At 42.5% G+C, this 22,089-nt stretch overlaps 1 protein-coding gene across 5 annotated transcripts in view; it reads left to right on the top strand.

The window, feature by feature from the left end:
* The window catches only part of PTPRR (protein tyrosine phosphatase receptor type R), a 213,168-nt gene that overhangs the window by 20,051 nt on the left and 171,028 nt on the right, over window positions 1–22,089 (top strand). For all 5 annotated transcript variants that reach the window (XM_044756166.2, XM_044756167.2, XM_070494835.1 and 2 more), the window contains exon 2: window positions 7,563–7,858. In XM_044756166.2, the coding sequence (XP_044612101.1) occupies window positions 7,563–7,858 (296 nt within the window). The remainder of the gene's footprint in view (window positions 1–7,562; window positions 7,859–22,089) is intronic.

The raw sequence follows: 22,089 nt of genomic DNA, 5'->3' as shown, positions 1-22,089 counted from the left end.
TTCAATCCCCCAAAAAACTCCTTCCTACTGTCTCCCCCCACCCCCAACCCCTAAACCCTAATGATCATTGATCTGTCCTCCATCACTAGATTTTTTCTTTCCCAGAATGCATATAAATGGAATCGTGACTTTTTGCGACTGTCTTCCTTCATCAGCCTGATGCCTTTGAGATTCATCCAAGTTGTTGTGTGGATCAATAGTTCATTCCTTTTTATTGATAAGCAATATTCCATTATATAGATGTATCACAGCTTGTTTTTCCATTCACCTACTGAAGGACGTTTGAGTTGTTTCCATTTGGGGGCAGTTGTGAATAGAGCTGCTTGTAGATTTTTGCGTGAGCATAAGTTTTATTTCTCTAGGGTAAGTATGCAGAAGTGGGATTGCTGCGTCATATGCTAAGTACATGTTTATAAGAAATGGCCAAACTATTTTCTAGGGTGCCTTTGCCGTCTTGTCTTCTCACCAGCAAGTCATGAGACTTCTACTTGCTCCAGATCCTCTTCAGTATCTGAGTATTGTTAGGATTTTTCATTTTGGCCATTCTAAGAGGTGTGAGTGATATCATGTGAGAGTTTTAGTACGCATTTCCCTACTGGCTAATAGGATTGGACAAATTTTCCTGTGCCTTTTTGCCACTCATGTATCTTTGGTAATGTGTCTGTCAAGTCTTTAGCCCATTTTTAAGTTGATTTTTTTGTTTTCCTACTGTTGAGTTTTGTGAGCTTTTTCTACTTTCTCATGGCAAGTCTTTTGTTGGGTATGTGACTTGTGAATACTTCCTCCCACTCTGTAGCTTGCTGTTTCATCCTCTTAACAGTGTCTTTCCCAGAGCAAAACTTTGTTATTTTGATCCAGTCCAATTTATGAATTTTTTCTCTTATAGATTGTTATTTTGGTGTCGTGTCTAAGAACTCTTTACTTAACTCTAGGTAACAAAGATTTTTTCCTATATTTTCTTCTAAAAGTCTTATAATTGTGTATTATGCATTTAGATCTATGATCCTTTTTGAGTTCACTTTTATATAAGGCGTGAAGTTTAGGTAAAGGTTCATTTTGTTGCATGTGGATGTCCAATGTTCCAATATCATTTTGAAAAGATTATCCTTTCTTTATTGTGTTTGCCTTTTTGTCAAAAATCAAATGGTGACATTTTCTCTGGATCTCTTTTTGAATTGTCTATTTTGTTTCATTGATTTATGTATTTATTCCTTTGCTAATACTATGCTATGTTGATTACTGTAGCTTTATAGTAAATCTTAGAATTGGGCAGTATTATTCCCCCACCTTTATTCTTCATTTTCAAAATCGTTTTAGTTTTTCTATTTCTTTTGCCTTTCTATATAAATTTTAGAATCAGTCTCTCTCTCTATATGTATATATTTATATGCATATATATATATATATTTATAAAATTCTGCTTGGATTTTATTGTAATTGAGGAGAATTGACATTCGTTATGCAGAGTCTTCCTGTTTGTGAATGCAGTGTGTCTTTCTGTTTATTTAGTTCTTCTTTGATTTATTTTCTCAGCATTTTGTAGTTTCCAGTACACATATCCTATACATGTTTTGCTGGAATCATATCTGAGCATTTTACTTTTTTTAACTATTGTAAATATTTTTTTAATTTTCAGTTTTCATTTGTACATTGCTGGCTGATAGAAATGTCATTAATTTTTTTGGTTGACCTTGTATTCTACGACCTTGCTAAACTCACCTGTTAGTTCTGAGAAGGTTTTGGTGGATTCCTTGGGATTTTCTACACAAACAATCATGCCATCTGCAAATAGAACAATTTCATCTTTTCTTCCCCAATCTGTGTGCCTTTCACTTCTTTTCTTTGTCTATGGCGCTGACTAGGCCTTCAGCCCACTGCTGTGTGGAAGTGGTAAGTGTGTCATCCTTGCCTCATCCTCTGTCTTAGGAGGGGCTCACTGGTCTTTGACCATTAAGCATAATGTTAGCTGTGAGTTAGTTTTGTGTAGGTACCTTTTGTAAAGTTGAAGGAGTTCCTTTCTATTTCTAGTTTGCTTAATTTTTTTTTTACTATGAGTAGATGAATTTTGTCAAATACTTTTCTGCATTAATTGATATGATAATGTTGTTTTCCTTCTTTCTTTTTGGCACCTGAGCTAACAACTGTTGCCAATCTATTTTTTTTTCTTCTTCTTCTCCCCAAATCCCCCCAGTACACAGTTGCATATTTTTTAGTTGTGGGTCCTACGCTGTGGCATGTGGGACGCCGCCTCAGCATGGCCTAATGAGCAGTGCCAGGTCTGTGCCCAGGATCCCAATCGGCAAAACCCTGGGCCACCAAAGTGGAGTGTGCAAACTTAACCACTCGGCCATGGTGCCGGCCCCATGTTTTCCTTCTTTAAACTATCAATATGGTGGATTACAGCGATTATGTTTCGAATATTGAAGTGGCCTTATGTTCCCAAGATAAGCCCCACTTGGTTATGGTGTATTATTCTTTTTATATATTTCTGTATTAAATTTGCTGATATTTTGTTGGGGATTTTTGCATCTTCTTTCATGAGTAATATTGGTCTGTAGTTTTCTTTTTTAGTATCATCTTTCCCTGGTTTTGTTATCAGGGTAATTTTGGCCTCATAAAAGTATTTGGGAGTGTTCTCTTCTCTTCTATATTCTGGGAGAGATGCTGTGGAATTGAGGTTATTTTTTTCTTTAAATGTTTGGTAGAATTTGCCAGTGAAACCATTTGATACTGAAGATTTCTTTTTCAGAAAAAAATTTAAGTAGGAATTCGAACTCTTCCATAATTTGAAGACAATTGAGGTTATTTATTTCATCTTGGTGAGTTGCGTTAGTTGGTGGTTTTCGAGGAGCTGGTCACTTCATCTAAGTTGTTGAGTTTCCATGCAGAGGACTGCACGTGGTGGTCCCTTCATATCCTTCTCATATCTGCTGGGTCTGTAGTATGTTCTTCCTTCCATTCAACGTTGGTAATTTGTGTTTTCTCTGTTTATTTGTTAGTCTTGCTGGAGTTTTATCAATTTTTTGATGTTTTCTAAGAATCAACTTTGTTTCATTGATTTTCTCTGTGTCCGACTTTGAATGTAATTATTTCTGCTTTTAACTTTTTAATTTCTTTACTCTGCATACTTTACATTTATTTTGCTCTTCCTTTTTTCTAGTTTCTTAAAATGGAGCCTTAGCTTATTGATTTGAGACCTTTCTGCTTTTCTTATATAAGCATTTGTGCTATACATTTTCCTCTAAGCACTGCTTTAGTTGCATCTCACAAATTGTGATGTTATATTTTCATTTTAGTTCAGTTCAAATGTATGCTAATTTGTCTGTGGTTACTGTTTGACCCACCGATATTTAGAAGTCTGTTGTTTACTTTCCAAGTGTTTGGAAATATCATGGTTTTCTTTCTGTTATTGATGCCTAGTTTAATTATTATGGTCAGAGAATATACTTTGTATAGTTTCAGTTCTTTGAAAATGTGCTAAGTTTGTTTTATGACCCACGATATGGTCTATTTGGTGAATGTTCCGTGTGCACTAGAAAAGAGTGTGTGTTCTGGTGTCCTTGGTTGGAGCATCCTAGGAATATCTGTGAGACCCAGGTGGTTGATGGTGTGATTCTGTCTTTCATAATCTTGCCCTTGCTGATTTTCTGTTTGCTAGTTCTATCTGGTATTGAGAGAAGAGTGTTAAAATCTCCATCTATAATTGTAGATTTGCCTGTTTCTCCTTTCATTTTGGTCACTTTTTGCTTCATGTATTTTTATGCTTTTTTGGGGGGTGCACACACATTTAGGATTACTATGCATTCTTATGTACATTACATCATTATGTACATATGTAACTATGTAATGTCCCACTTTATCCTTGGTAATTTTCTTTGCTCTGAAGTCTACATTATCTGATAGTAATATAGTCACTCTAGCTCTCTTTTGATTGGTGTTTACATGATAGACATTTTTTCCATCTTTTCACTTAAAACTTATTGATTCATTATAGTTGAAGTGAGTTTCTTGCTCTTCCACAACTCCATCTGAGTTCAGGGTCACGTGGTGGGAGGACAGAGAGAGGAGAAGCTGGGATGGTTGGCTCCATGCTCCTAGAATTGCAGCTTCACCAATATGGAGGAAGAGTCCCCTCCTGCAGAGTTCAAATCCTGTGGACTGTGGTTAATGGCCAGGCCCACAGCTGCCATAGGATCGCCTGGCATGGAGCATGGAGAATGGAGAAAAGAAAAGGGACCCCCTATACTGGGTTTCTTCAATTACTCTATTTTTCATTTCTATGATTTCCACTTGGATTGAAATATGCCTATTCTCTTTTCCTTAAATTTCCTATTCTTATTTTTCCTTTTTAATCTCTTTTGATGTTTTAAGTCAACTTATTTTAAAGCCCCTTCTCTTTTTCTCTTTTATTTATTATTTCATAGATGAGAATGTTTCCACCTCTTCTGTTTTCTGACTGTCTCTCATGGCAGGAGTCTCTTGGTGTGCTTTGTAATTTTTTTAATCTATGAGTATGTCTCCAGTGGGACTTTTCTTCCATGGAAACATGAGGATGTTCCATTTATATCCTAGTTTCGAGAGACATCACGATGAGATAGTTTTTCAATTGCTTCTGTCTAAGACCCTATGCTACATACAGGTTCTAAAACATTTTCCTTTTGAGCTTCTGTGGACACGCTATTGGTTTCCTCCTGCTCTGCTGCTGCTCCATCTCTCTTATCTTTGCTGGCTCCTTTCATTCAGCTTCCCGACACTCAGTATTGGACATCTGCAGTGCCCTGTCCTCCACGCTCTTCCTTTTTTCTATCTACTGCCAATCACTTGGCTTTAAATTTTATCTGAATTGGATGACTCACAAATCTTTCTCCAACCGTGAACTACACGCTTAGTTATTCAATTTCTAATTCAACATCTCCACTTTGATATTTAATAGGCATCTCAATTGTAACATTTCCAAAATGTTTACTTGAGTATATTCATAATGTTGAAGTGAGAGAGGTGATAGAGAGGTGGCATGTGAAGACAGAGAAGACAAAACTAATTCAGACACTAGCTCAGTGGTCCTCGACTTCAGAGTCTGAATGTGAGAATTCCATTGTAAATCCAGATTCCTAGGCGATGTGTCTGGAAGAGATTCTGCGATGGTCGTTCTCAGCGGGATCTGGGGACCTGCCTCTTAAGATACCAGGTGATTCTGATTCAGAGATCTAAGCACAGCACTTTGAAAACGTTTTTCCTACCTCATGGCTCTGGGGGGCTCCTAATACTATGCTGCCACGTGGGTCTCATTACTCAAGGACAACTCAGGACTAAGTCCTTTCCCTTATACAACTGGATAAGTCTGGGAAATTTTAATTGTGTTTCAATTGCACATAAAATTAGATTTTTTTCACTTTTCCCTGTAGGCCAGTTTTAGCACAAGAGATCTTTTAGCTGGACTCACGTATTCTATTTAGATAAGGTGGCTCTGAAAAGGTTTGCCAAGATTGATATCATATACAAAGAAAGATTGACAGTAATTGTGTATTTTATCCGTTCTTCATTCATTTCTCCCCGTCTCTCAAATCTGCATTCTCAGATCTTCTAAGCTGCTTGTTTCTTTCTTATTGAAATTCATCTCCACCCCCCACTATTTTATCTTTTACTTCTCAAATCTTGCCAGGACCTGTGCCTCTCTTTTGCATGTTGGTCTGTATTAACATGCCGTTTCAATAGCACTGTCATGGCAGATAGAGTTTTCATGCTACTGAACATGAAAGATTCCTCTTTTTGGAAGGAAGAGTCCTTCAGGTGAGAAGCCCAAATGCATTCAAGCATTCAATATGCCTTTCCCAAAGCAAGGGACCATCTTTAGATGAGGAGTATTAAAAAACTCAACTAGGATAGAAATAGTATGCCTGTTCTATTTCTTGACCCCCAGCTGACCACTTCATTGCTGCTCTTCACAATATCAGACTCAGTTCTCTGAGGGGGAAGGGGCGTGCTCAACTTCCAGGAGCGCGGAAGCCCTTCTAGGACTCCAAGACATCACTGAGTAAATTACTTTTAGTAACATGCTAAATGAACACCTAATATACATCTAAAACACTTTAGAACCATTCTCCATTAATAAAATGCTGCAAAATAATAACTCTGAAGTACCCCATTCTGAATTTCATAATATTGAATATGTTCCTAATGCTGGTTTCATTTCCAATATAAGGAACTCTTATTTCAGTCAGAGAAACAAAATTTACAGTGATTTCAAGGAGATCACTCCCCAGTCTTCATCTTTGGCAAATTATGGTAGCTTGATTGCTTTAAAAAAGTTACCGTCCAGTCAGCATGCTCAGGACAGGAGACATGATGATCCATTTCTATTACTATTTCGGAATCCACAGGAAATGTGATTGTGATTTGAGTGATCTGATACCCTACAATGATTCCCAAACTCTCTGTTTCATCATGGGAGAAAGCACTTGAGCTGGTAAGAAAATAACCTGCCTTTATATCTGTAAGCGAAAGTTGTAAGCATACAGGTAAGACAGAATTGCTGAAGATGCTAGAAATATACGCCTGTCACAGAAGTCCTGAGAGAGGACAAAAGCTATAAACCCAGAAACTCCTCTAGTATAAATACTCAATCAGAGTTCTAGGTACCCCAGAATTCTTATAAAAAGTGGTAAGTAAATTTCTCAGGGCAGTATTTGTACAGCTTATGGATGCCATAGGCACCCAGGGAGAATCTGGATGCCCAGGTCACATGGCTCTGTGGGTGGCATTGCCACATCATGATCCATTCCCTCCACTTATCGTCTTATGCAGAAGATCTTAAGTTTGCATTTCTAATTGATGTTTGACCTAGTGATGTTCTCTTGACTCACATGTATTTGTTACCTATTTTCTCCTGTGGTCAGTGACAAATAGGAGAAACAGTTACTCGATTCAACGGGTATTTAGCTAGCAGAGGAAATAAAGGTGAAGGTGTTACTTTACCTGGCGGCCGTGTCGCTAAGTCAGAAGGAGAGATTCGATATTGCTGCACAACCGGAAGTTGCTGTCGTGATGCGTATGCTCAGACTTCTGCTCTTAGTGAGCTTAAAATATTCAAACTTTAAAAAAAATTATACAAAGTTAACTATAATACAAGCAGGATAAAGTAGTATGAAAGAAGAATTGCATGAAATGTGATTGATTAAAGGGAGAAAATCTCGAATAAGATCTAAATGGTTATCATTTGGGGAACAGACAGGAAATCTTGGAATAGAAGCCCGGCAGGTGTGAGAACTGAGCCTGAGAAACAGGAGAGAATTCCTGACTAAAAGAGGTGTTAGAATATCAGACAAACAGGACTTTTTCCAACTACACCCACTTCTGTCCACCCGAAGTCTCTGAGATGCCTGCAACCACCAAGCGAGCTGTACCTGTTGGGGATGATGGAGCAGGGGGAAACGATGGGCACACTGACCTCAGTCCTTCGCAGGTCTTCAAGCCTCCTAAGGGGGTAATTGTCCTGGTTGGATGTTTCCACTCATCCACTGAATAAGGTCTTTGATTTTCATTTCTGCTTCTTCTTCTTTCAGGGTGCTTTTCGGGAAATAATGCTCACTTTTTGGAAATTCATCAGAAGAGCAGAAAGCCAGCATTCATTTACCACCATGCACAAGACATTGAGAAGAGCCTGGATGAAGCTCCACAAAAGATATATAAACACAGCTACCGCTCCTCTTCCGAAGCTCAGATAAGCAAACGCCACCAAATTGTTAATTCGGCATATCCTCGACCTGCGTATGACCCATCGCTCAATCTGCTGGCCGTGGCTGGTCAAGATCTTGAGGTGGAAAACCGTCCACTCCCAGCAGCGAATGTGATCGTGGTGGTAAGTACCGCATTTCGCTGAAGCTGATGCTGATGTTTCCTCCGTGGCTGGTGCTCGGAAAAGACACTAATGGCGAACGGCTCTCCTTGGGTCTCAGTGATTATTTACCACAGCACTTCTCGCTCTCTGATATTTCTTTTCTGTTGCTTGCGTATTGTCTGTTGGCTTACTCTTGAATGCGAGCCTATGAAATAAGAAAGCTTGTCTGCATCGTCTGTGCTCAGCACAGTATATGGTGCCTAGTAGATGCTTTATAAATATTTGAATAAAAAAGTGCTTTAGGAAGGCCTCTCCATGACAGCAGACCATGCCCTGTGGTCTGAGCTTCCCGCCCTGTGATAATCTTTTCTGAGCAGATAGGCCTCAGTCTCAGCTTCTGCAGCTAAGTATACTTATCAAAGATCTTCTGGTTGCTTGACTCAAATTGTAAGAAATGAGGAGACCTCTGGAAGGGAGGGGCTGCTGCAGCGGGAGAGTAGTTTCTGTCACTAGAGCAAATAAGATGGTTTGGCGGTAATTGGTGGATAATATTGCTGATACTCCTGAGCAAGCATCACCCTTGATCAGTAAGACGAGGCAATGATCCTGTTGTGTGTGCTCTTGGGTTGTGTAACCCGGCCAGAGGTTCCCACTTTGTGGAGGTGTCAGAGTTGAAAGTCTTGCTGAGGCTGACACCCTGTTTACACTATGGTCCCTCTCAAGTTTAAAATCACAGTAGGAGGATCCACCTTAAAACTACAAATCAGTAGTTAAATGGCTGTTATTGCATTTCTGCCCCAAACTATAATCAAATATGTTGACTTTTAAGGCCGTGATAATTCAATGAAACCATGGTTGCATTTTGGCAATCTCTCTATGCACCAAATGTAATTAAATTTAACAAACTTTTTTTCCTTTCCTTTATTTTTTATCTGCTACGTATAGGACACTTAGTATTGAGAATCAAAGATCATTCATGGATGCTTTCAACTAGCGTCCATGGAGTGTTTGTTATGAACTAGTCTTCATTTGGGATATCTAGAAAAACAGATAAATGGAATGGAGTCTGGTTTTGCTTGAGAAATGTCTGGGGGGAAATGTCAGTAATTCAATGAAAACCATACATTGAGAACACAAGATGAGCTCTTATTGAGAGAAAATATGTGGGTCATTTGGTCTGCTGAAACCCGTGAACAAATTTTCTGCATTTACATGATTAACAGAGGTTTTGAGGGTGAAAGCCACATACTCTCTCTCTTCAGTGTGGATGAGTGATGTTGACGGTGTCGCTGTGTCTGGATACGCCTGTGTGAATGCCGGGGCACATGGGAACTTTTCCTCTAGCGACCATCATATACCCCCCGTCGTCCATTTTTAAAGTCGCTGCGAATTACAGTTCAAGAGGTTTGTTCTGTCTTGTAATGTCATGTCCTGTCTAGCTAATTTACCGTTATGGAGGATAAAAGGTATCCATGAGGAATTCTGACAGGGCATTTTAATGTTAGCTGGTTTGTGGTTTGGAGATTCCTGGAGAAGCTGTGCTTTTTCTTTTAGGAGATGATGACGTGGAGGCGACGGCCGGTTTGGTGCATTCGTCTTCCCTAACCTCCCTCGATCTGGTCTTACCTGGCCGTGGCTTTGGTAGCTGACGACAAGAATTGCTGGCGCCAGTGTTTCCCGTGATCCACTTCCTTATGCACAGGGTGTTTAGTAGGGGAACCAGGGAGGGGGTTCTTTTTCAGTAAGTCAGCAGCGTTCAGCTTACTCAAAAAGCAGGTCAACATCAATCAAGTATCAGCTGGTTTGAAGGTTCCTTCTATTCAGAAAATAGGTTTAGGAATGGAGTGTAGATGACGAAAGGGAGGTATTCTGGTGGCTGAATGACTTTGATGGGGTAACTGATGTGTGTTTGTGTGGCTGAGGTGTACCCGGGTATATATTGTGTGTATATATATATGTATACACACATAGACCGTATTACCTGAGGCTATTGCAGTGGTACCAAAGGATTATTTGGTGGCTTAATTTATACCCAAATGATCAGTGTCGGTGAATATCATTTTCCTGAATTAGGGGAATTATTGGGATTTTTTTTTTCAGCCGGAGTAGAAAACCACTCCCAACTTCTGAGATGTACATGTAACTTTTAAGACTTCCGAGCCTGGACGGAGCGATCACGTTTTTCCTCCTCCTATGCGTCTTTCTCTCTCTCCTGTTCCTGACGTTAAGGCAGTGAGTTTTGGAATGAGAAATGTGACAGTGACGTGAAACACGCGTGTCCCTCCTCCTTTCCTGAGTCCAGTTACCCCCACAAAGCATTTTAGAAAAGCATTTGTCCAGAAATGATGTTTTTCTCTGTTTCTTCTTTCTCTTATAATCAGGAAAATTTGTAGTTTATTTATTCCAAGGAGAGGACAGCACAATTAGAATGTTTATTCCAAAGAATGCTAATTATGTTCCAGAAGCTCAATTAAGAAGCTGTTATTAAGATTTCTGTACAAATGCAATATAGAGGGAATATGAATGTCCTCAAAAAACAAACAAACAGCAAATGGTTTAACCAAATGTGTGCTGGAAATTCCATAGATGTATGTCAGGCCACGAGGCCACAGCCTCGAGGATGAGGTAACCTAGGGGTCTGAATGAAAATCATAGAAAGGAATCAGCTACATGCTCTTCCAGCTCAGCAAGTTCAGCGGAGGTTGCTGAGAGAAGAGTGTTCGAGCCTGGGCAGAATCTGGGGAACTGGGGCTAGGAAGGATTTGGAGTATAAAGAGTGGAAAGATTGTGGCTTATTCCACAGGGTGGACTTGAGGAAGGAAAATAAAAGGAAGAAAAAGAAGGAGGAAGAGATAGGAGGAAGAGGAGGAAGAAGAGGACGAGAGGAAGGAAGGAGAAGGGAGGGCAGAGCAGGCGAGAGAAAGAAGGGAGGGAGGAGGAAGGAAGGAGGCTCAGTTTTGGGAAAGTATGGTAAATTTTCCCAACACAAAATTTAACTTTGTAAGTTAAATTCTATTTAAGTTAATGATAATGTTAATTTTCATCCTCTGAAAATATGCTCAGTGATCACTAGATGTCAATGTTGGAGCCAGAGGGTGAGAGGTGGAAGATCTGTGATGGCCATTTTGCAGATAATAATAAAAAATGAATTATAGTGTCAGAGTTCATTTTATTTTTAAGAAAGTCTAGAAAAAGAAATTCTGTAATCTACTTCAGAAATTTGGTTAAATTTTTGTTCTTTTCTTAACGTAAATGCTTCATGTTAAGCTGTAAGCTCTTCTTATATAATCACCTTTCTTTTTGTCCCAAACATTTGCATTCTGGGAAGCTTTGTGCTTATATTCCCCTGCTCTTGCCGTACTCCTGCAAAACAGTCTTGACGCAGACTCCATTCTGTCCTGACAGTCAGCCCGCCATCTGCTCTGTCTCCATTTCTACTCCTACAGCAGCAAGAAGGTGCTGGAACATGTTCTGGGAACACTAGAGGTCAAGCTTAGGCAACGTCCCTGTGGTCCAACTGGACCGCTCAGCCCATCTGCTTGTTTTGGATCATTAGACTCAACATTAGGATGACGGAAGTCTTAAGAGAACTGGTTTAATTGATTACCGTACTAATTGGGTTGAATATCCTCATGTACAGAGAATAATTTGATAATAATTATGACTCCAAAAGTAATGTGCTTTCATAGAATTTCAGAATAGTTTGAGATATAGAGAAAGAAACAGAGGAAATAAAACTAATCCTTAACTATTACATAACAATGTCATCTTGATATATGTAGATAGCCTTTAAGCGTACGGTGTAGACTTTTTTAAACAAAAATATGGAATCTGCATACATAATGTTTTGTAGGATTTTTTACTTAGTTTATGTTATGGATACCTTTTTGTGTCATTAATTATTTTTGTATAACATCATTTCTAAAAGCTGCTAAAAATTCCATTGGTTAATGGATTTTACAGTTTTATGTATTGAGTTATATTCCCAGCACATTCAATGATTTAAAACAGCTAATTCTGAGAAGGAGAAATAAATGTTGAATCTCTCAAATAGAGTATTCTTTTCATTGCAACTGTCTAATATTACTGAGAGAATTTAGGGGGTTTATGTTAAGAACTACTCTCTTTATCAACTCTAATGAAGATAATTGTAACATAGGAACTATTTTTTTTCACTTGGCCAACTTCTTTATGTTCCATAGACCTTAAACCTTAAGCAAGAGAAATATTTAAGGCAGCCAAAGAAGTTAGCAGGACAAAAAATGAGAATGTTCTGTTAAGAACATATAAAATGTTTCATTTCAGGACTTTTCATTAAGAAAGATGGAAAGTGCTGTGTCTGTTTATGCTGGAGCCTAAAAACTTTTTTCAATTCAAAATTTCAACAATAGTATAAAAAACAAATGAGGTCTGCATATGAACAAAGAGGGTATCTTTTCTTTGGAGCAAGAGTTTACTTGTAAGGTCTCTCTACAAATTCCCTTCTGCTTTTCCAGCTGTCAGAATCTCTCTTGCACACTCTGCAAGTGACTTTGTCCCTTTTTCTTTATCTATTTCTCTCTAATCGTAAATATGTGTAAGTCCTGCTTATTTGTGTGTGTGTGGGGAGGGCTGTTTGTTTTCATTATGTAATCCTTTACTTTAAAATTTGACCACCAACGGGTAATCTTGTTGGGCTCTCTGGGCATCTGGCCCTGCCCGTGCGTGATGGGATTAACCCCATTTAGCAAATGCCTTAGTTCTCTCAACCTGATCCCTATAACTCAGATGGGAGAAACAATTTGTTCCTTCCCCTTGTTTTAGGAAAACCTAGGAGCTAGAAGTCTCTGGAAGGTTCTCTCCCTGCGCACGGTTGTGACGCTGACTCATTGGCCACTTTACCTTTAGCAACTGAGCTCAGCACAGCTGTGACTTCATACCACGGGCGACCACATGGCCATCCAGGGACCAAAGGCTCTGCATCGCCTGCCCTTTCATCTTCTCCCTTCCCCACAGCACGTGCTTCCATGAGCCAGGACTGTTGTCCAAGTCCCACTTCTAACGCCAAGGTGTAAAGGGAAAATTCTTCTGTGTTTCTCCTTTACTCTACATTCTCGACTCTCAGTATGTCACTTATGATGGTTCTGTCACCAAATGTGAACAGGGGGAAGGTTCCCCACACTGTACAGTTCTGTGACACCAGCTGAGGGCCCTACAGTTTAATTCAATTCTGACACTCCCTGGAGACGGCCTCAGATCCCACAGGTGAAGGGCTCAGTCCCACAAGACTGCCCCCCCTCCAGACCCCTGTCTCGAGTCCAGGTTGTTGCATGTGCTTCTGACCCACTGGCTAAAAGTCAGAGGTTCCCACAACCCTCTTCTCAGGCTTGATAATTTTCTGGAGTGGCTCACAGAACTCAGGACAACATTTTACTTACTAGATCATCAGTTTATTATAGAAAGATGTAACTCGAGAACAGGCAGATGAAAAAGATGATAGGGCAAGGGATGTGGGATGGGGCAAGGAGCTTCTGGGCCTCTGTGGGAGCACCACCCTCCCAGCACCTCCACCTGTTCACCAACCCAGAAGCTCTCTGAACCTTATTCTTCTGGGTTTTTATAGAAACTTCAATATGATAGGCATGATTGATTAAACCGTTGGCCACTGGAGACTGATTCAACCTCCAGCCCCTGTCCCCTCCTCAGAGTTGGCAGGTGGGACTGAAAGTTCTGTCCCTGTAATCATTTGGTTGGTTCCCCTGACAGCCTGCCCCATCCTTAGGGGGTTTCCAAAAGTCACCTCGTTAGCATAAATTTAGGTGTAGTTAAAAGGGCTTATTATGAATAATGAAAGATACCTATTTCACCTTCATGGTTCTGAAGTTATTTTTGGAACTGGGAGCAAAACTAAACAGTATCACCAAAGATGCCGCTATGGCTCTTATACAGGAATCTACAGGGTTTTAGGAGCTCTGTGCTAGGAACTGTGGATGAAGACCAAACTAGTTTTTCTTACTGTAAATCACAGTATCATATCACCTTAGCCATTTATCATTCTCTTTTCATATAGAAAATTGGTCACAATCTGTATTTTAAACGTCTTCCAAATTTTGTTTTTGAAGTCGATCCAGCTGCTTTCATATCCCCAAGTGGCTTCTTTCCTCGCCTGCCCGCCATATTGGGACCACGTGAGTCCAGAAAAATGAGTCAAGATGACATCATCACCTTCCCTTATCTTTCAGCTTAGCCTACGTTTTCATATGATTTAGTCTTTTAATTGAAACAATAAGTTTGCAAGAGATAACTTTATAGAAAAAAGAAGAAAAGACCCACCTTTGAAGGGTAGGCCAGATGTTCACAGACAGTTTCTAAGATTGCAGCAGAGCTATGTGCCTGAGGACTGTCTGCTGTCCTCTCTGGAAATGACAGCCACGTGGTGTGAATCCCGAGGGGCCTGGGAGCCTCAGAGGACTGAGGACAGGCATCGAGACAGTCAGGGCTGGAAGCTGTGTTGTGCGGAGATTTCGTGGACCGCGTTTATCAGTGTCATCCAGTCAGTTATTGTGAATATCTGGGGTTCTGCATGTGTCTGTGTGTCTGTGGTTCAAAAAGTTGCCTCATTATGTCATGCTCCTGTTGCTGACCTCTGAAGCTGCATTGTTTAAGAATTTGATTATTTTTCCTGCCTGAAAACATGGCAACTAGAATTAGGTGTTTAACCAGACAAAGAACATGTTTTTTGTGCTTTAAAACATCAAGTTGCTTTCTCTGTCTTTTTTAGAACCTTCTGTTTTTTAAATGGGAAATATTGGGCAGCAAATAGCAAAATCTGTATCGAACAGGCCACTAGGCAAATTCTTTGTAGGTAGGCTTTTAAAAATCAGCAATCATTTTTAATGGGCAAATGAATAAAAAAAATTTCTTCATGTGTGACAAGCAATGGTGTCATCTATATTCTTAACTATAATTTTTAAAGTTATAAGATCAAATGAATAAAATCAAGTCTGTGTCAAGCTGGATTATGAAAAATAGCCAAGTTATAGGAGACAATACATTTTTGGTGAGTAACTAATATAAGTCAGTCATGGAGCCTGGAGAAGAATATGTAAGTAATATCTGTAAGAGACTAAGAATAAGCAATATCTGTAAGGCAACTGGATTCTCAAACATGGAAAAGGTTTGAATGGACACCTAATGCTCGCTCCTTCAAACACTCATTCATTCAGAATGTTATTGAGTGCCTCCTGCGTCCTAGGCAGTAAAGCAGACCCCCAGGTACAAGGATGTCAAGACAGACAGACCATTGCAGCCACACGGCTCACATGCTAACAGGAGAAAGACAATAAAGTGAGTGAACAACTGAACACGATAATTTCAGATGGTGGTAAGTTCAATGAAGAAAACAAATCGAAGGGGTGGGTCCCGTGGCTGAGTGGTTAAGTTCGCGCGTTCTGCTTTGGAGGCCCAGGGTTTTGTTGGTTTGGATCCTGGGCGTGGACATGGCACTGCTAGTCAGGCCATGCTGAGGCGGCCTCCCGCATGCCACAACTAGAAGGGCCTACAACTTGAATACACAGCTACGTACTGGGGGGCTTTGAGGAGAAGAAGCAGAAGAAGCAGAGCGGTGTGCCTGAGGACTGTCTGCTGTCCTCTCTGGAAATGACAGCAAGATGGTTGGCAACAGATGTTAGCTCAGGTGCCAATCTTTAAAACAAAACAAAACAAAACAAAACAAATCAAAACTCTGTGGCAGGGAGGAAGTGGTGGGGACGATGTTTATTGGATATTGAGGGATTCTGTGGGATTTTCAGGGACCCTTAGGGACTGAATCAAGGCGTGGCTCCTCATGGAAGCCGTGCGGTAGAAGGATTACTGTGGAGGCCGCAGCGCAGTGTTGGATCCCAAATCAGCTGCTTACTAATTGTGTTATTTTAGCGACTTCTCTGCATTTCAGCTCCCTCGTTTGTAAAAAAGTGATGCTAATAATACCCATCCTATGGAATTGTTGTGGGAACTGAATGAGATAAAGAATTCGAAGCACTTGGCATCGTGTCTGACGTAGTGAGATCCTGAAAAGAATGGGCTGCTATTATTAGGGTTTTCTGGAACAATGGAAAGTATGTCTTACTACTCGTAGAACCAGGAATACTTGCGTTTCTCCTGAGCCACTGGCTGGGCTGTAATTATACCTTTAGATGCTGTGGGTCACAGTTCCCCCTTTCTCTTGACTGCTGGAAAGCTGAGAGCCGAGCTCGTCATCTGCCTCTAGCGGACACAGAGGGCTTGACTGAGGCTGGTTTGTTTGTGAACTCGCCTCATTTTGGCTGGATGTTTTCTTTTATTCACTCATTTTCCTTTTAATTCCATTGCCTCATTTCCTTACTTTTTTTGAATTTTCTTTTGTGTTATATGCGTTTTGTAAGCTGCCATGAATCCTTTCTGTGGCACGTTCTGTCTAAACAAATAGTCACAACAACAAAGTAGCAGTCAGTGTGGACAAGCTGAGTCTGAAGGTTCCACAGCAGGAAATCCCCTGACAGAGAATTGGTTTACCCCTCGGATTTGAAAAAATAATAAAATATGGCTGCTGTGAAGGAATCGCAGTGTGTGTAATGACTGTTTGGCTCACTGCTCCGCAGGCCTGCCTCAGCCCATCGCCGTGCCAGGGACCAGACTTCATCCCACTGAGAGCAGCCGATGACAGGTGGTTCCAGGAGGCATCCAGGTTCATACGCCTGTTCTGCCACTCACTCCCTTCATGATTTTGAGCAGGTCAATGCACATTTCTGAGTCTTTGTCCTTCTTTTTAATGGTAATTGTCACAGCTGACCTGGCTGCCTCCTTTGGATCTTTCTAGGGTCCGTGAGTGTGTTCTCTAAAGCGTCACACGTCGTCGTGATGTTGGTTGTCGCTGTGGTAACACTGATGGTGATGACGATGATCGCAGGCCTGTCGGTTTTGTTGCTGGTCTGCTCTGATCTTGGGTAAAACCCCAGCTTGTAGAGGGCTTCCGGCCTTGCTGTGGAAGGCTGGGAGGCAGCCTCACACTGCAGATGAAGCCAGCAGCGTCCCCGGAGCCGTGCAGCACGCAGCCCACACCGCGCACCGGGCCTTGCCTGAAAGCTCGGCTTCTGTCCATTGCTAACAGCCAGTTCTCGTCAGCGCCCTCCTTTGCTGAGCGGCTGCTCGGTTCAGTGACCGGCCCTTCCCTTCCTCTGAGTTCCCTTTGAACTCAGATCTCGCCGCCAGCCCCACCTCTGTCTGCTGGTAGCTTTTCGTGTTGCCGTGGGCATCTTCTGTGAAACACTGGCCTGCTGCTCTGAGCTGCTGAGAGCCGCTGCCTTCCCGTCGGCCGGGGTGTGCCGACACCTGCGACTCCTTTTCTGCGCCTGAAATTTCCTGAGTAAAATAATATAGTGTATAATATATAAAATATATAATATTCAAATAATAATATATAGTAAATATATATATTTAACATATAATGAATATATAATAAATAAAGATAAATACACAATAAATCCAATATGCATCTGTATAAAGTCTAATTATGATTAGCAATACATAATTATATATTTATTTAGTAAATAAATATAATAATATATAATAAATATAATACTTATATATAATATGTGAAAAGTATAATAGTATATAAAATAATGTATTTCAGAAGTAAAATAATATATTTATTGCCTTTAGGATCTTAACATTAGCTGTATTGTCAGTAGCTTCTGTTATAATGAAGACTTTTATTTTTTAAAGGTATTATTAATCCAAATGCAGAATAACTTATTGATAACCTAATAATTTATTAATGTAATAAACATCTTTTATATACACCCTTGGAGAAAGAAGAGCATATATATGTGTGTATGTAATATATCCATAAATATGTATTGTTTGTTCATTTATGAATTTTATATATATGAATGAATAAGAATTTTCAAGAGGGATTATTTATCCTGTTTTATTAATATATTACTAAAGTATTATTTTCCACGGCTGTGGAGTGCACCTCCCCCAGTGGTGTAGAGAGGGCCTGGCCGACTCGAGGGCTCTCTAGCAGCGGTTGGTGGTTGTTCTCTTTGATTTTTGCTGACCAAGGGAGTAAAGATTATTACAGTCAGCCCTCCTTATCCTCGAGCTCTGCGTCTGTGGATTCAACCAACCGCAGACTAAAAGGCCTGTGGTGTTTGCCTCTGTCCTGACCACCTGCAGACTTTTTTTCTTGTCGTTATTTCCTAAACGATACAGTGTAACGACTAGTTACATAACGTTTACATGGTACTGGGGATTATGAGTCATCTAGAGACGGTTTAAAGTATGTGTGTAGGTTGTGTGCAAACACTACACCATTTCCTATAAGGAACTTGGGGGTCTGCAGAGTTTGGTGTCCACTGGGGTCCTGGAACCAACCCCCCGTGGATACGCAGGGGACTGGACGCACATTTGCATTTCCACGACTGTGAAAAAGGAGCATCTGTCCTGTGTGTCGGTTGTGTGGATTTCCTCTCATGCACGTTGCCTGTTCTCCTCTTGTATATCAGGTTGATTATCCTCTGATCATTTATAACCTCAAATCTCCAGCTTAGGAAAGGGTTATCACTCCATCACGACACACTGATGGACTCTTACACACCACACTCTGTGTTGTCTCGCTCTCCCTGGGTCCCGCCACGTCGCTGACGTGGTCCCTATGGTGTCCTAAATGCCGGGTCTGGGAACATTTATAGTCTCTCCCACCTCTCCCTGAACGTGCCGCTGATGTATTCTCATGGTAGAAGTGTAGCCTGGACAATGACCGCAGTAGAGTGTAGTGGAGACAGCCCCCAGAAGGAGAGAGAGCACGTGAAGGGTGTGGTCCTGTGCACCCAGCACCCTCCCAGGGAATCGAGTCTTGGTCACAGGATTCCAGCTGTTCGATTCCGTAGGTTCATGTGTAGTGAGAAAATCCTTCCTCTCTCTTAAGGACTTTTTCATCCATCGTTTAAATTTCTTTGCTTTGGTTTTCGAGTCAACAAAGCTGACTTCTGTTCAGGGCTGGGTCTCCCATCCAGCTTGATTTCAGGTGAACAGACTCCAGCAAAATGGGTTTTGAGAATCCTGCTTTCTGAACAGTTGTTTCTCACTGGCATCTTTATCAGCTCGCATGGTTCCCTCAGGGGTCCGCCAAGCCTGGGCACCGACGAGAGGCGGCGAGCCTCGGAGCTCAGTTCTGAACCCAGAAGGCTGGCAGCCTGGTCAGTCCACACACACACACAGTGACGCCTGGCGTCTTCCACCACCTCGATCTCCACGTTGACACGAGGACCAGTGGAGGAAGTGGTCTTACCGCCCCCACCCCGTCTCACTCACTCATGTGCAGATAAGCCCAGAAATGTGAGACAGAAGGCTCATCAGGGACCAAAGAATCTAGAATCAGGTCATCTGAATCTCAATGTTTCTCATGAAAAATTAGGTATTAACTGCCCCATTTCTGTCACAAGGATTTTAGTGAGGATCAAAGCAATCGGTGTGTATGAAAACACTTTGAAATATTTATGTTACGCACAAATGTCAGGTACCACAAAATTGTTTTACAGTTCTGTGTTGCATCTCTTCCAGTAGGAACGTCAGAATCTCTGGATGGGTGGTCGTAGCCGCCATCTATCGAGTTCCTATGCACAGACCCACTACCAGACCCAGCTCGTCTAGAGAGTTCATTGTCCACCTCTGCCTCGTCCTAGGAAGCAGGGGATAGTTGGCTTGGGAGCATCAGGGTGTCCCTGCCGTCCTTTCTGGAAGACGCTTAAGATGGGCCCTGTCTCATGGGCCGGGCTCTGGGGCCAGGCTTCAAACTGGGCAGACCCTCTCCAGCGTCTGTGCACGGACACGCCTGTCTTCACATGCATTGTTCCCTGCGGGGTCCACGATGCCTGCCTTCTTGTGCACGGACCACACCTGTCTACACGTGCACGGACCACACCTGTCTTCATGTGCACAGCCATGCTTGTCTTCACGTGTAGGGAACACGCCTGTCTTCATGTGCACAGACATGCCTGTCTTCATGAAGCCTGTTTTATGTGCCATGATATGATCGTCCATAGATATGAGAGAGACTGATTTTACAAACATGAAACAAAAGCTGCATCTGAACCTAAGTTCCATTTACATCCATATTTTAAATGATCTTAAAAAAAATAAAATGGACTTTTAAAAAAAATGAAAGGTCACTCCAATCGATTCTGTTTATGGTCTTTATGAAAAATATGGTTGAGTGCAGAGTTAAAAAATAAGATTACTAAATTTATTTCCATTGTTTTTTGTTTAGAAAGATGGCCTATCTTTTTAAAAACAGGCTCGAAAGAGCCACTCCGAAGGCCAGTCTGTCCCCTCTTGCGCCTTCTCTGCTGACCGTCCTTTCTCTCCTAATGGGAATGAGGCAGGGTGTGACCTGAGGTGACAGATCCCTGCTCAAGAATGTCACCTCCAGCAGCTTGTCACAGCCCAGGCCCGAACCGTCAGGGGATGCCCTACTCATAGCAGCTCGGAATTCCCGGGACACCCGGGACGGAGAGAGTCTGAGGTGCACGGCGCTCAGGTACTGAGAGATTCTCTCACAGGAGTTTTCAGGTGCTGCCAATGAAGGCTTCACTTGCGCAGCGTGGCCTATTGGTCAGGCGTGATCCCGCGTGTTGTGGTCGTGAGGCTCCAGGCCCCCAGCCTTGTCCTGAGGGAACGAGTGTGACTTCAGACACATAGTTTTGCCACAAAGAGAAAGAGCGATCTGGGCCAGAACAACCTGTAAGCACAGCGAGGTCCTGCCAGGGCTGCTGTGAGCGGTGGCAGTGCAGGGCACAGGTGTGGACGCCCCGGAGGAGGGTATGCGAGGGAGGGGAGCGACGTGGGGACAGCTCTGCGGACAGACAGCTCCTGGACCCTGCTTCTCCCTCCGGCTGAGTTTCTGCTGTTGAATTTTTCGGCAAAGTATCATTAGCCCCAGGGTCCCAGGTGAACTGAAGTCAGCCCATACCCAGTCTGCCGGCCCAAGGGGTGTGGAGGACGTCAGAGGGAAATGCATGCACACAGGGCCTGCAGCCCGTGTACGCGGCCCCACCACTGGCAGATGCTCTGCTTTTCCCTTCGGGTTCCCGCCCGGATCCTGAAACCACTTATTTGTGAGCTGGTTCTGGATCCCAGAGTCCACTGAACTCTACATCCCAAGTGTTGGTTATACTTTTAATCTTTTCCGAAATACGTTCGTGTCCTCTGCCTGTTCTTTTCAGGATCGGGTCTGTGCATTCATCCTGCTTCCATATCCTCTGCTCAGTTAACGCGGCAGCTCTGTGAACACCTCGGGGGAAATGACGCCGCGCGTGTCTGTGAGGCCAGAAGCCGCGAGCCCGAAGTGTGAGGTCGGAGGCCGTGATCACTGAGCCGTTCTGCAGCTGGTGTTTACCTCAGTGTGCGTGCCTGGACCCCGTGGCTGTCAGCATGGCTTAAGGGCAGCGGACGTTTCCAGAAGCCTCTCATTCTTCTGTCATTCTGGTGGCAGGAGGTTGCTACTAATGTCACACTTTCACAGTGTGGGAAGCATCTGTGGCCCGCTGTCTCTGAGGGAGCAGGGCCTGAGGGTCAGACTTAAAGATCGTCCTCGTCGTCCTTCCCGCTGAGCTGCCAATTTGCTTCATGGGAAACTTAATCTTGCGATAAAGGCAAATCTAGAAAAAAAGGGTGGCAATAAAGGAATAACAAAAACAGCGATTTCTGCCACTGGCTGGGCTCCCAAAACCACCAGTTGCTGCGGTAGAGGATTCTGTCACTCCAGGTGGCTTTCTTATCCCACTTTACAGTCATGACCCTGAGGCTCGGGAGGCCGTCACATGGAAAGTGTCTCGTGTGGTTTTAGTGGTGGTGGTCTTTCCACCGTGTGGCTTTGAAAGGCCTGGTCTGGACTGGAGATGGTTGACACCATCCTCCTGGGCTCCCAGCATGGGGAGAATTGTTCCCGGAGGGGAGGTCGAGGGCCTTCTATCCAGAAGACAGCAGGTGCCAGCAGGGCCAGGGAGCTCTGAAAGTCACGGCCTGTGTCTGGCAATGAAATCTCCTCTCTGGCTCTTCCTCCCTGTGGACCAGAGGAGGATGCTCAGCTCGGGGAAGCTCTGTTGCCGTGTTAGAGCCCTGTGGCCGCTGCAGCAAACTCCTGTCAACGTGCTGGCTTACCACAACGTGACTTTGTCATCTTGTAATTCGGAGGCCAGAAGTCCGAAACCAGCGTCACTGGGCTAAAGTCA

This window comes from Equus asinus, chromosome 22 (assembly GCF_041296235.1).
Source record: "Equus asinus isolate D_3611 breed Donkey chromosome 22, EquAss-T2T_v2, whole genome shotgun sequence".
In the NCBI taxonomy this organism is placed as follows: Eukaryota; Metazoa; Chordata; class Mammalia; order Perissodactyla; family Equidae; genus Equus; species Equus asinus.
This window is presented reverse-complemented; position numbering and strand designations above follow the sequence as displayed.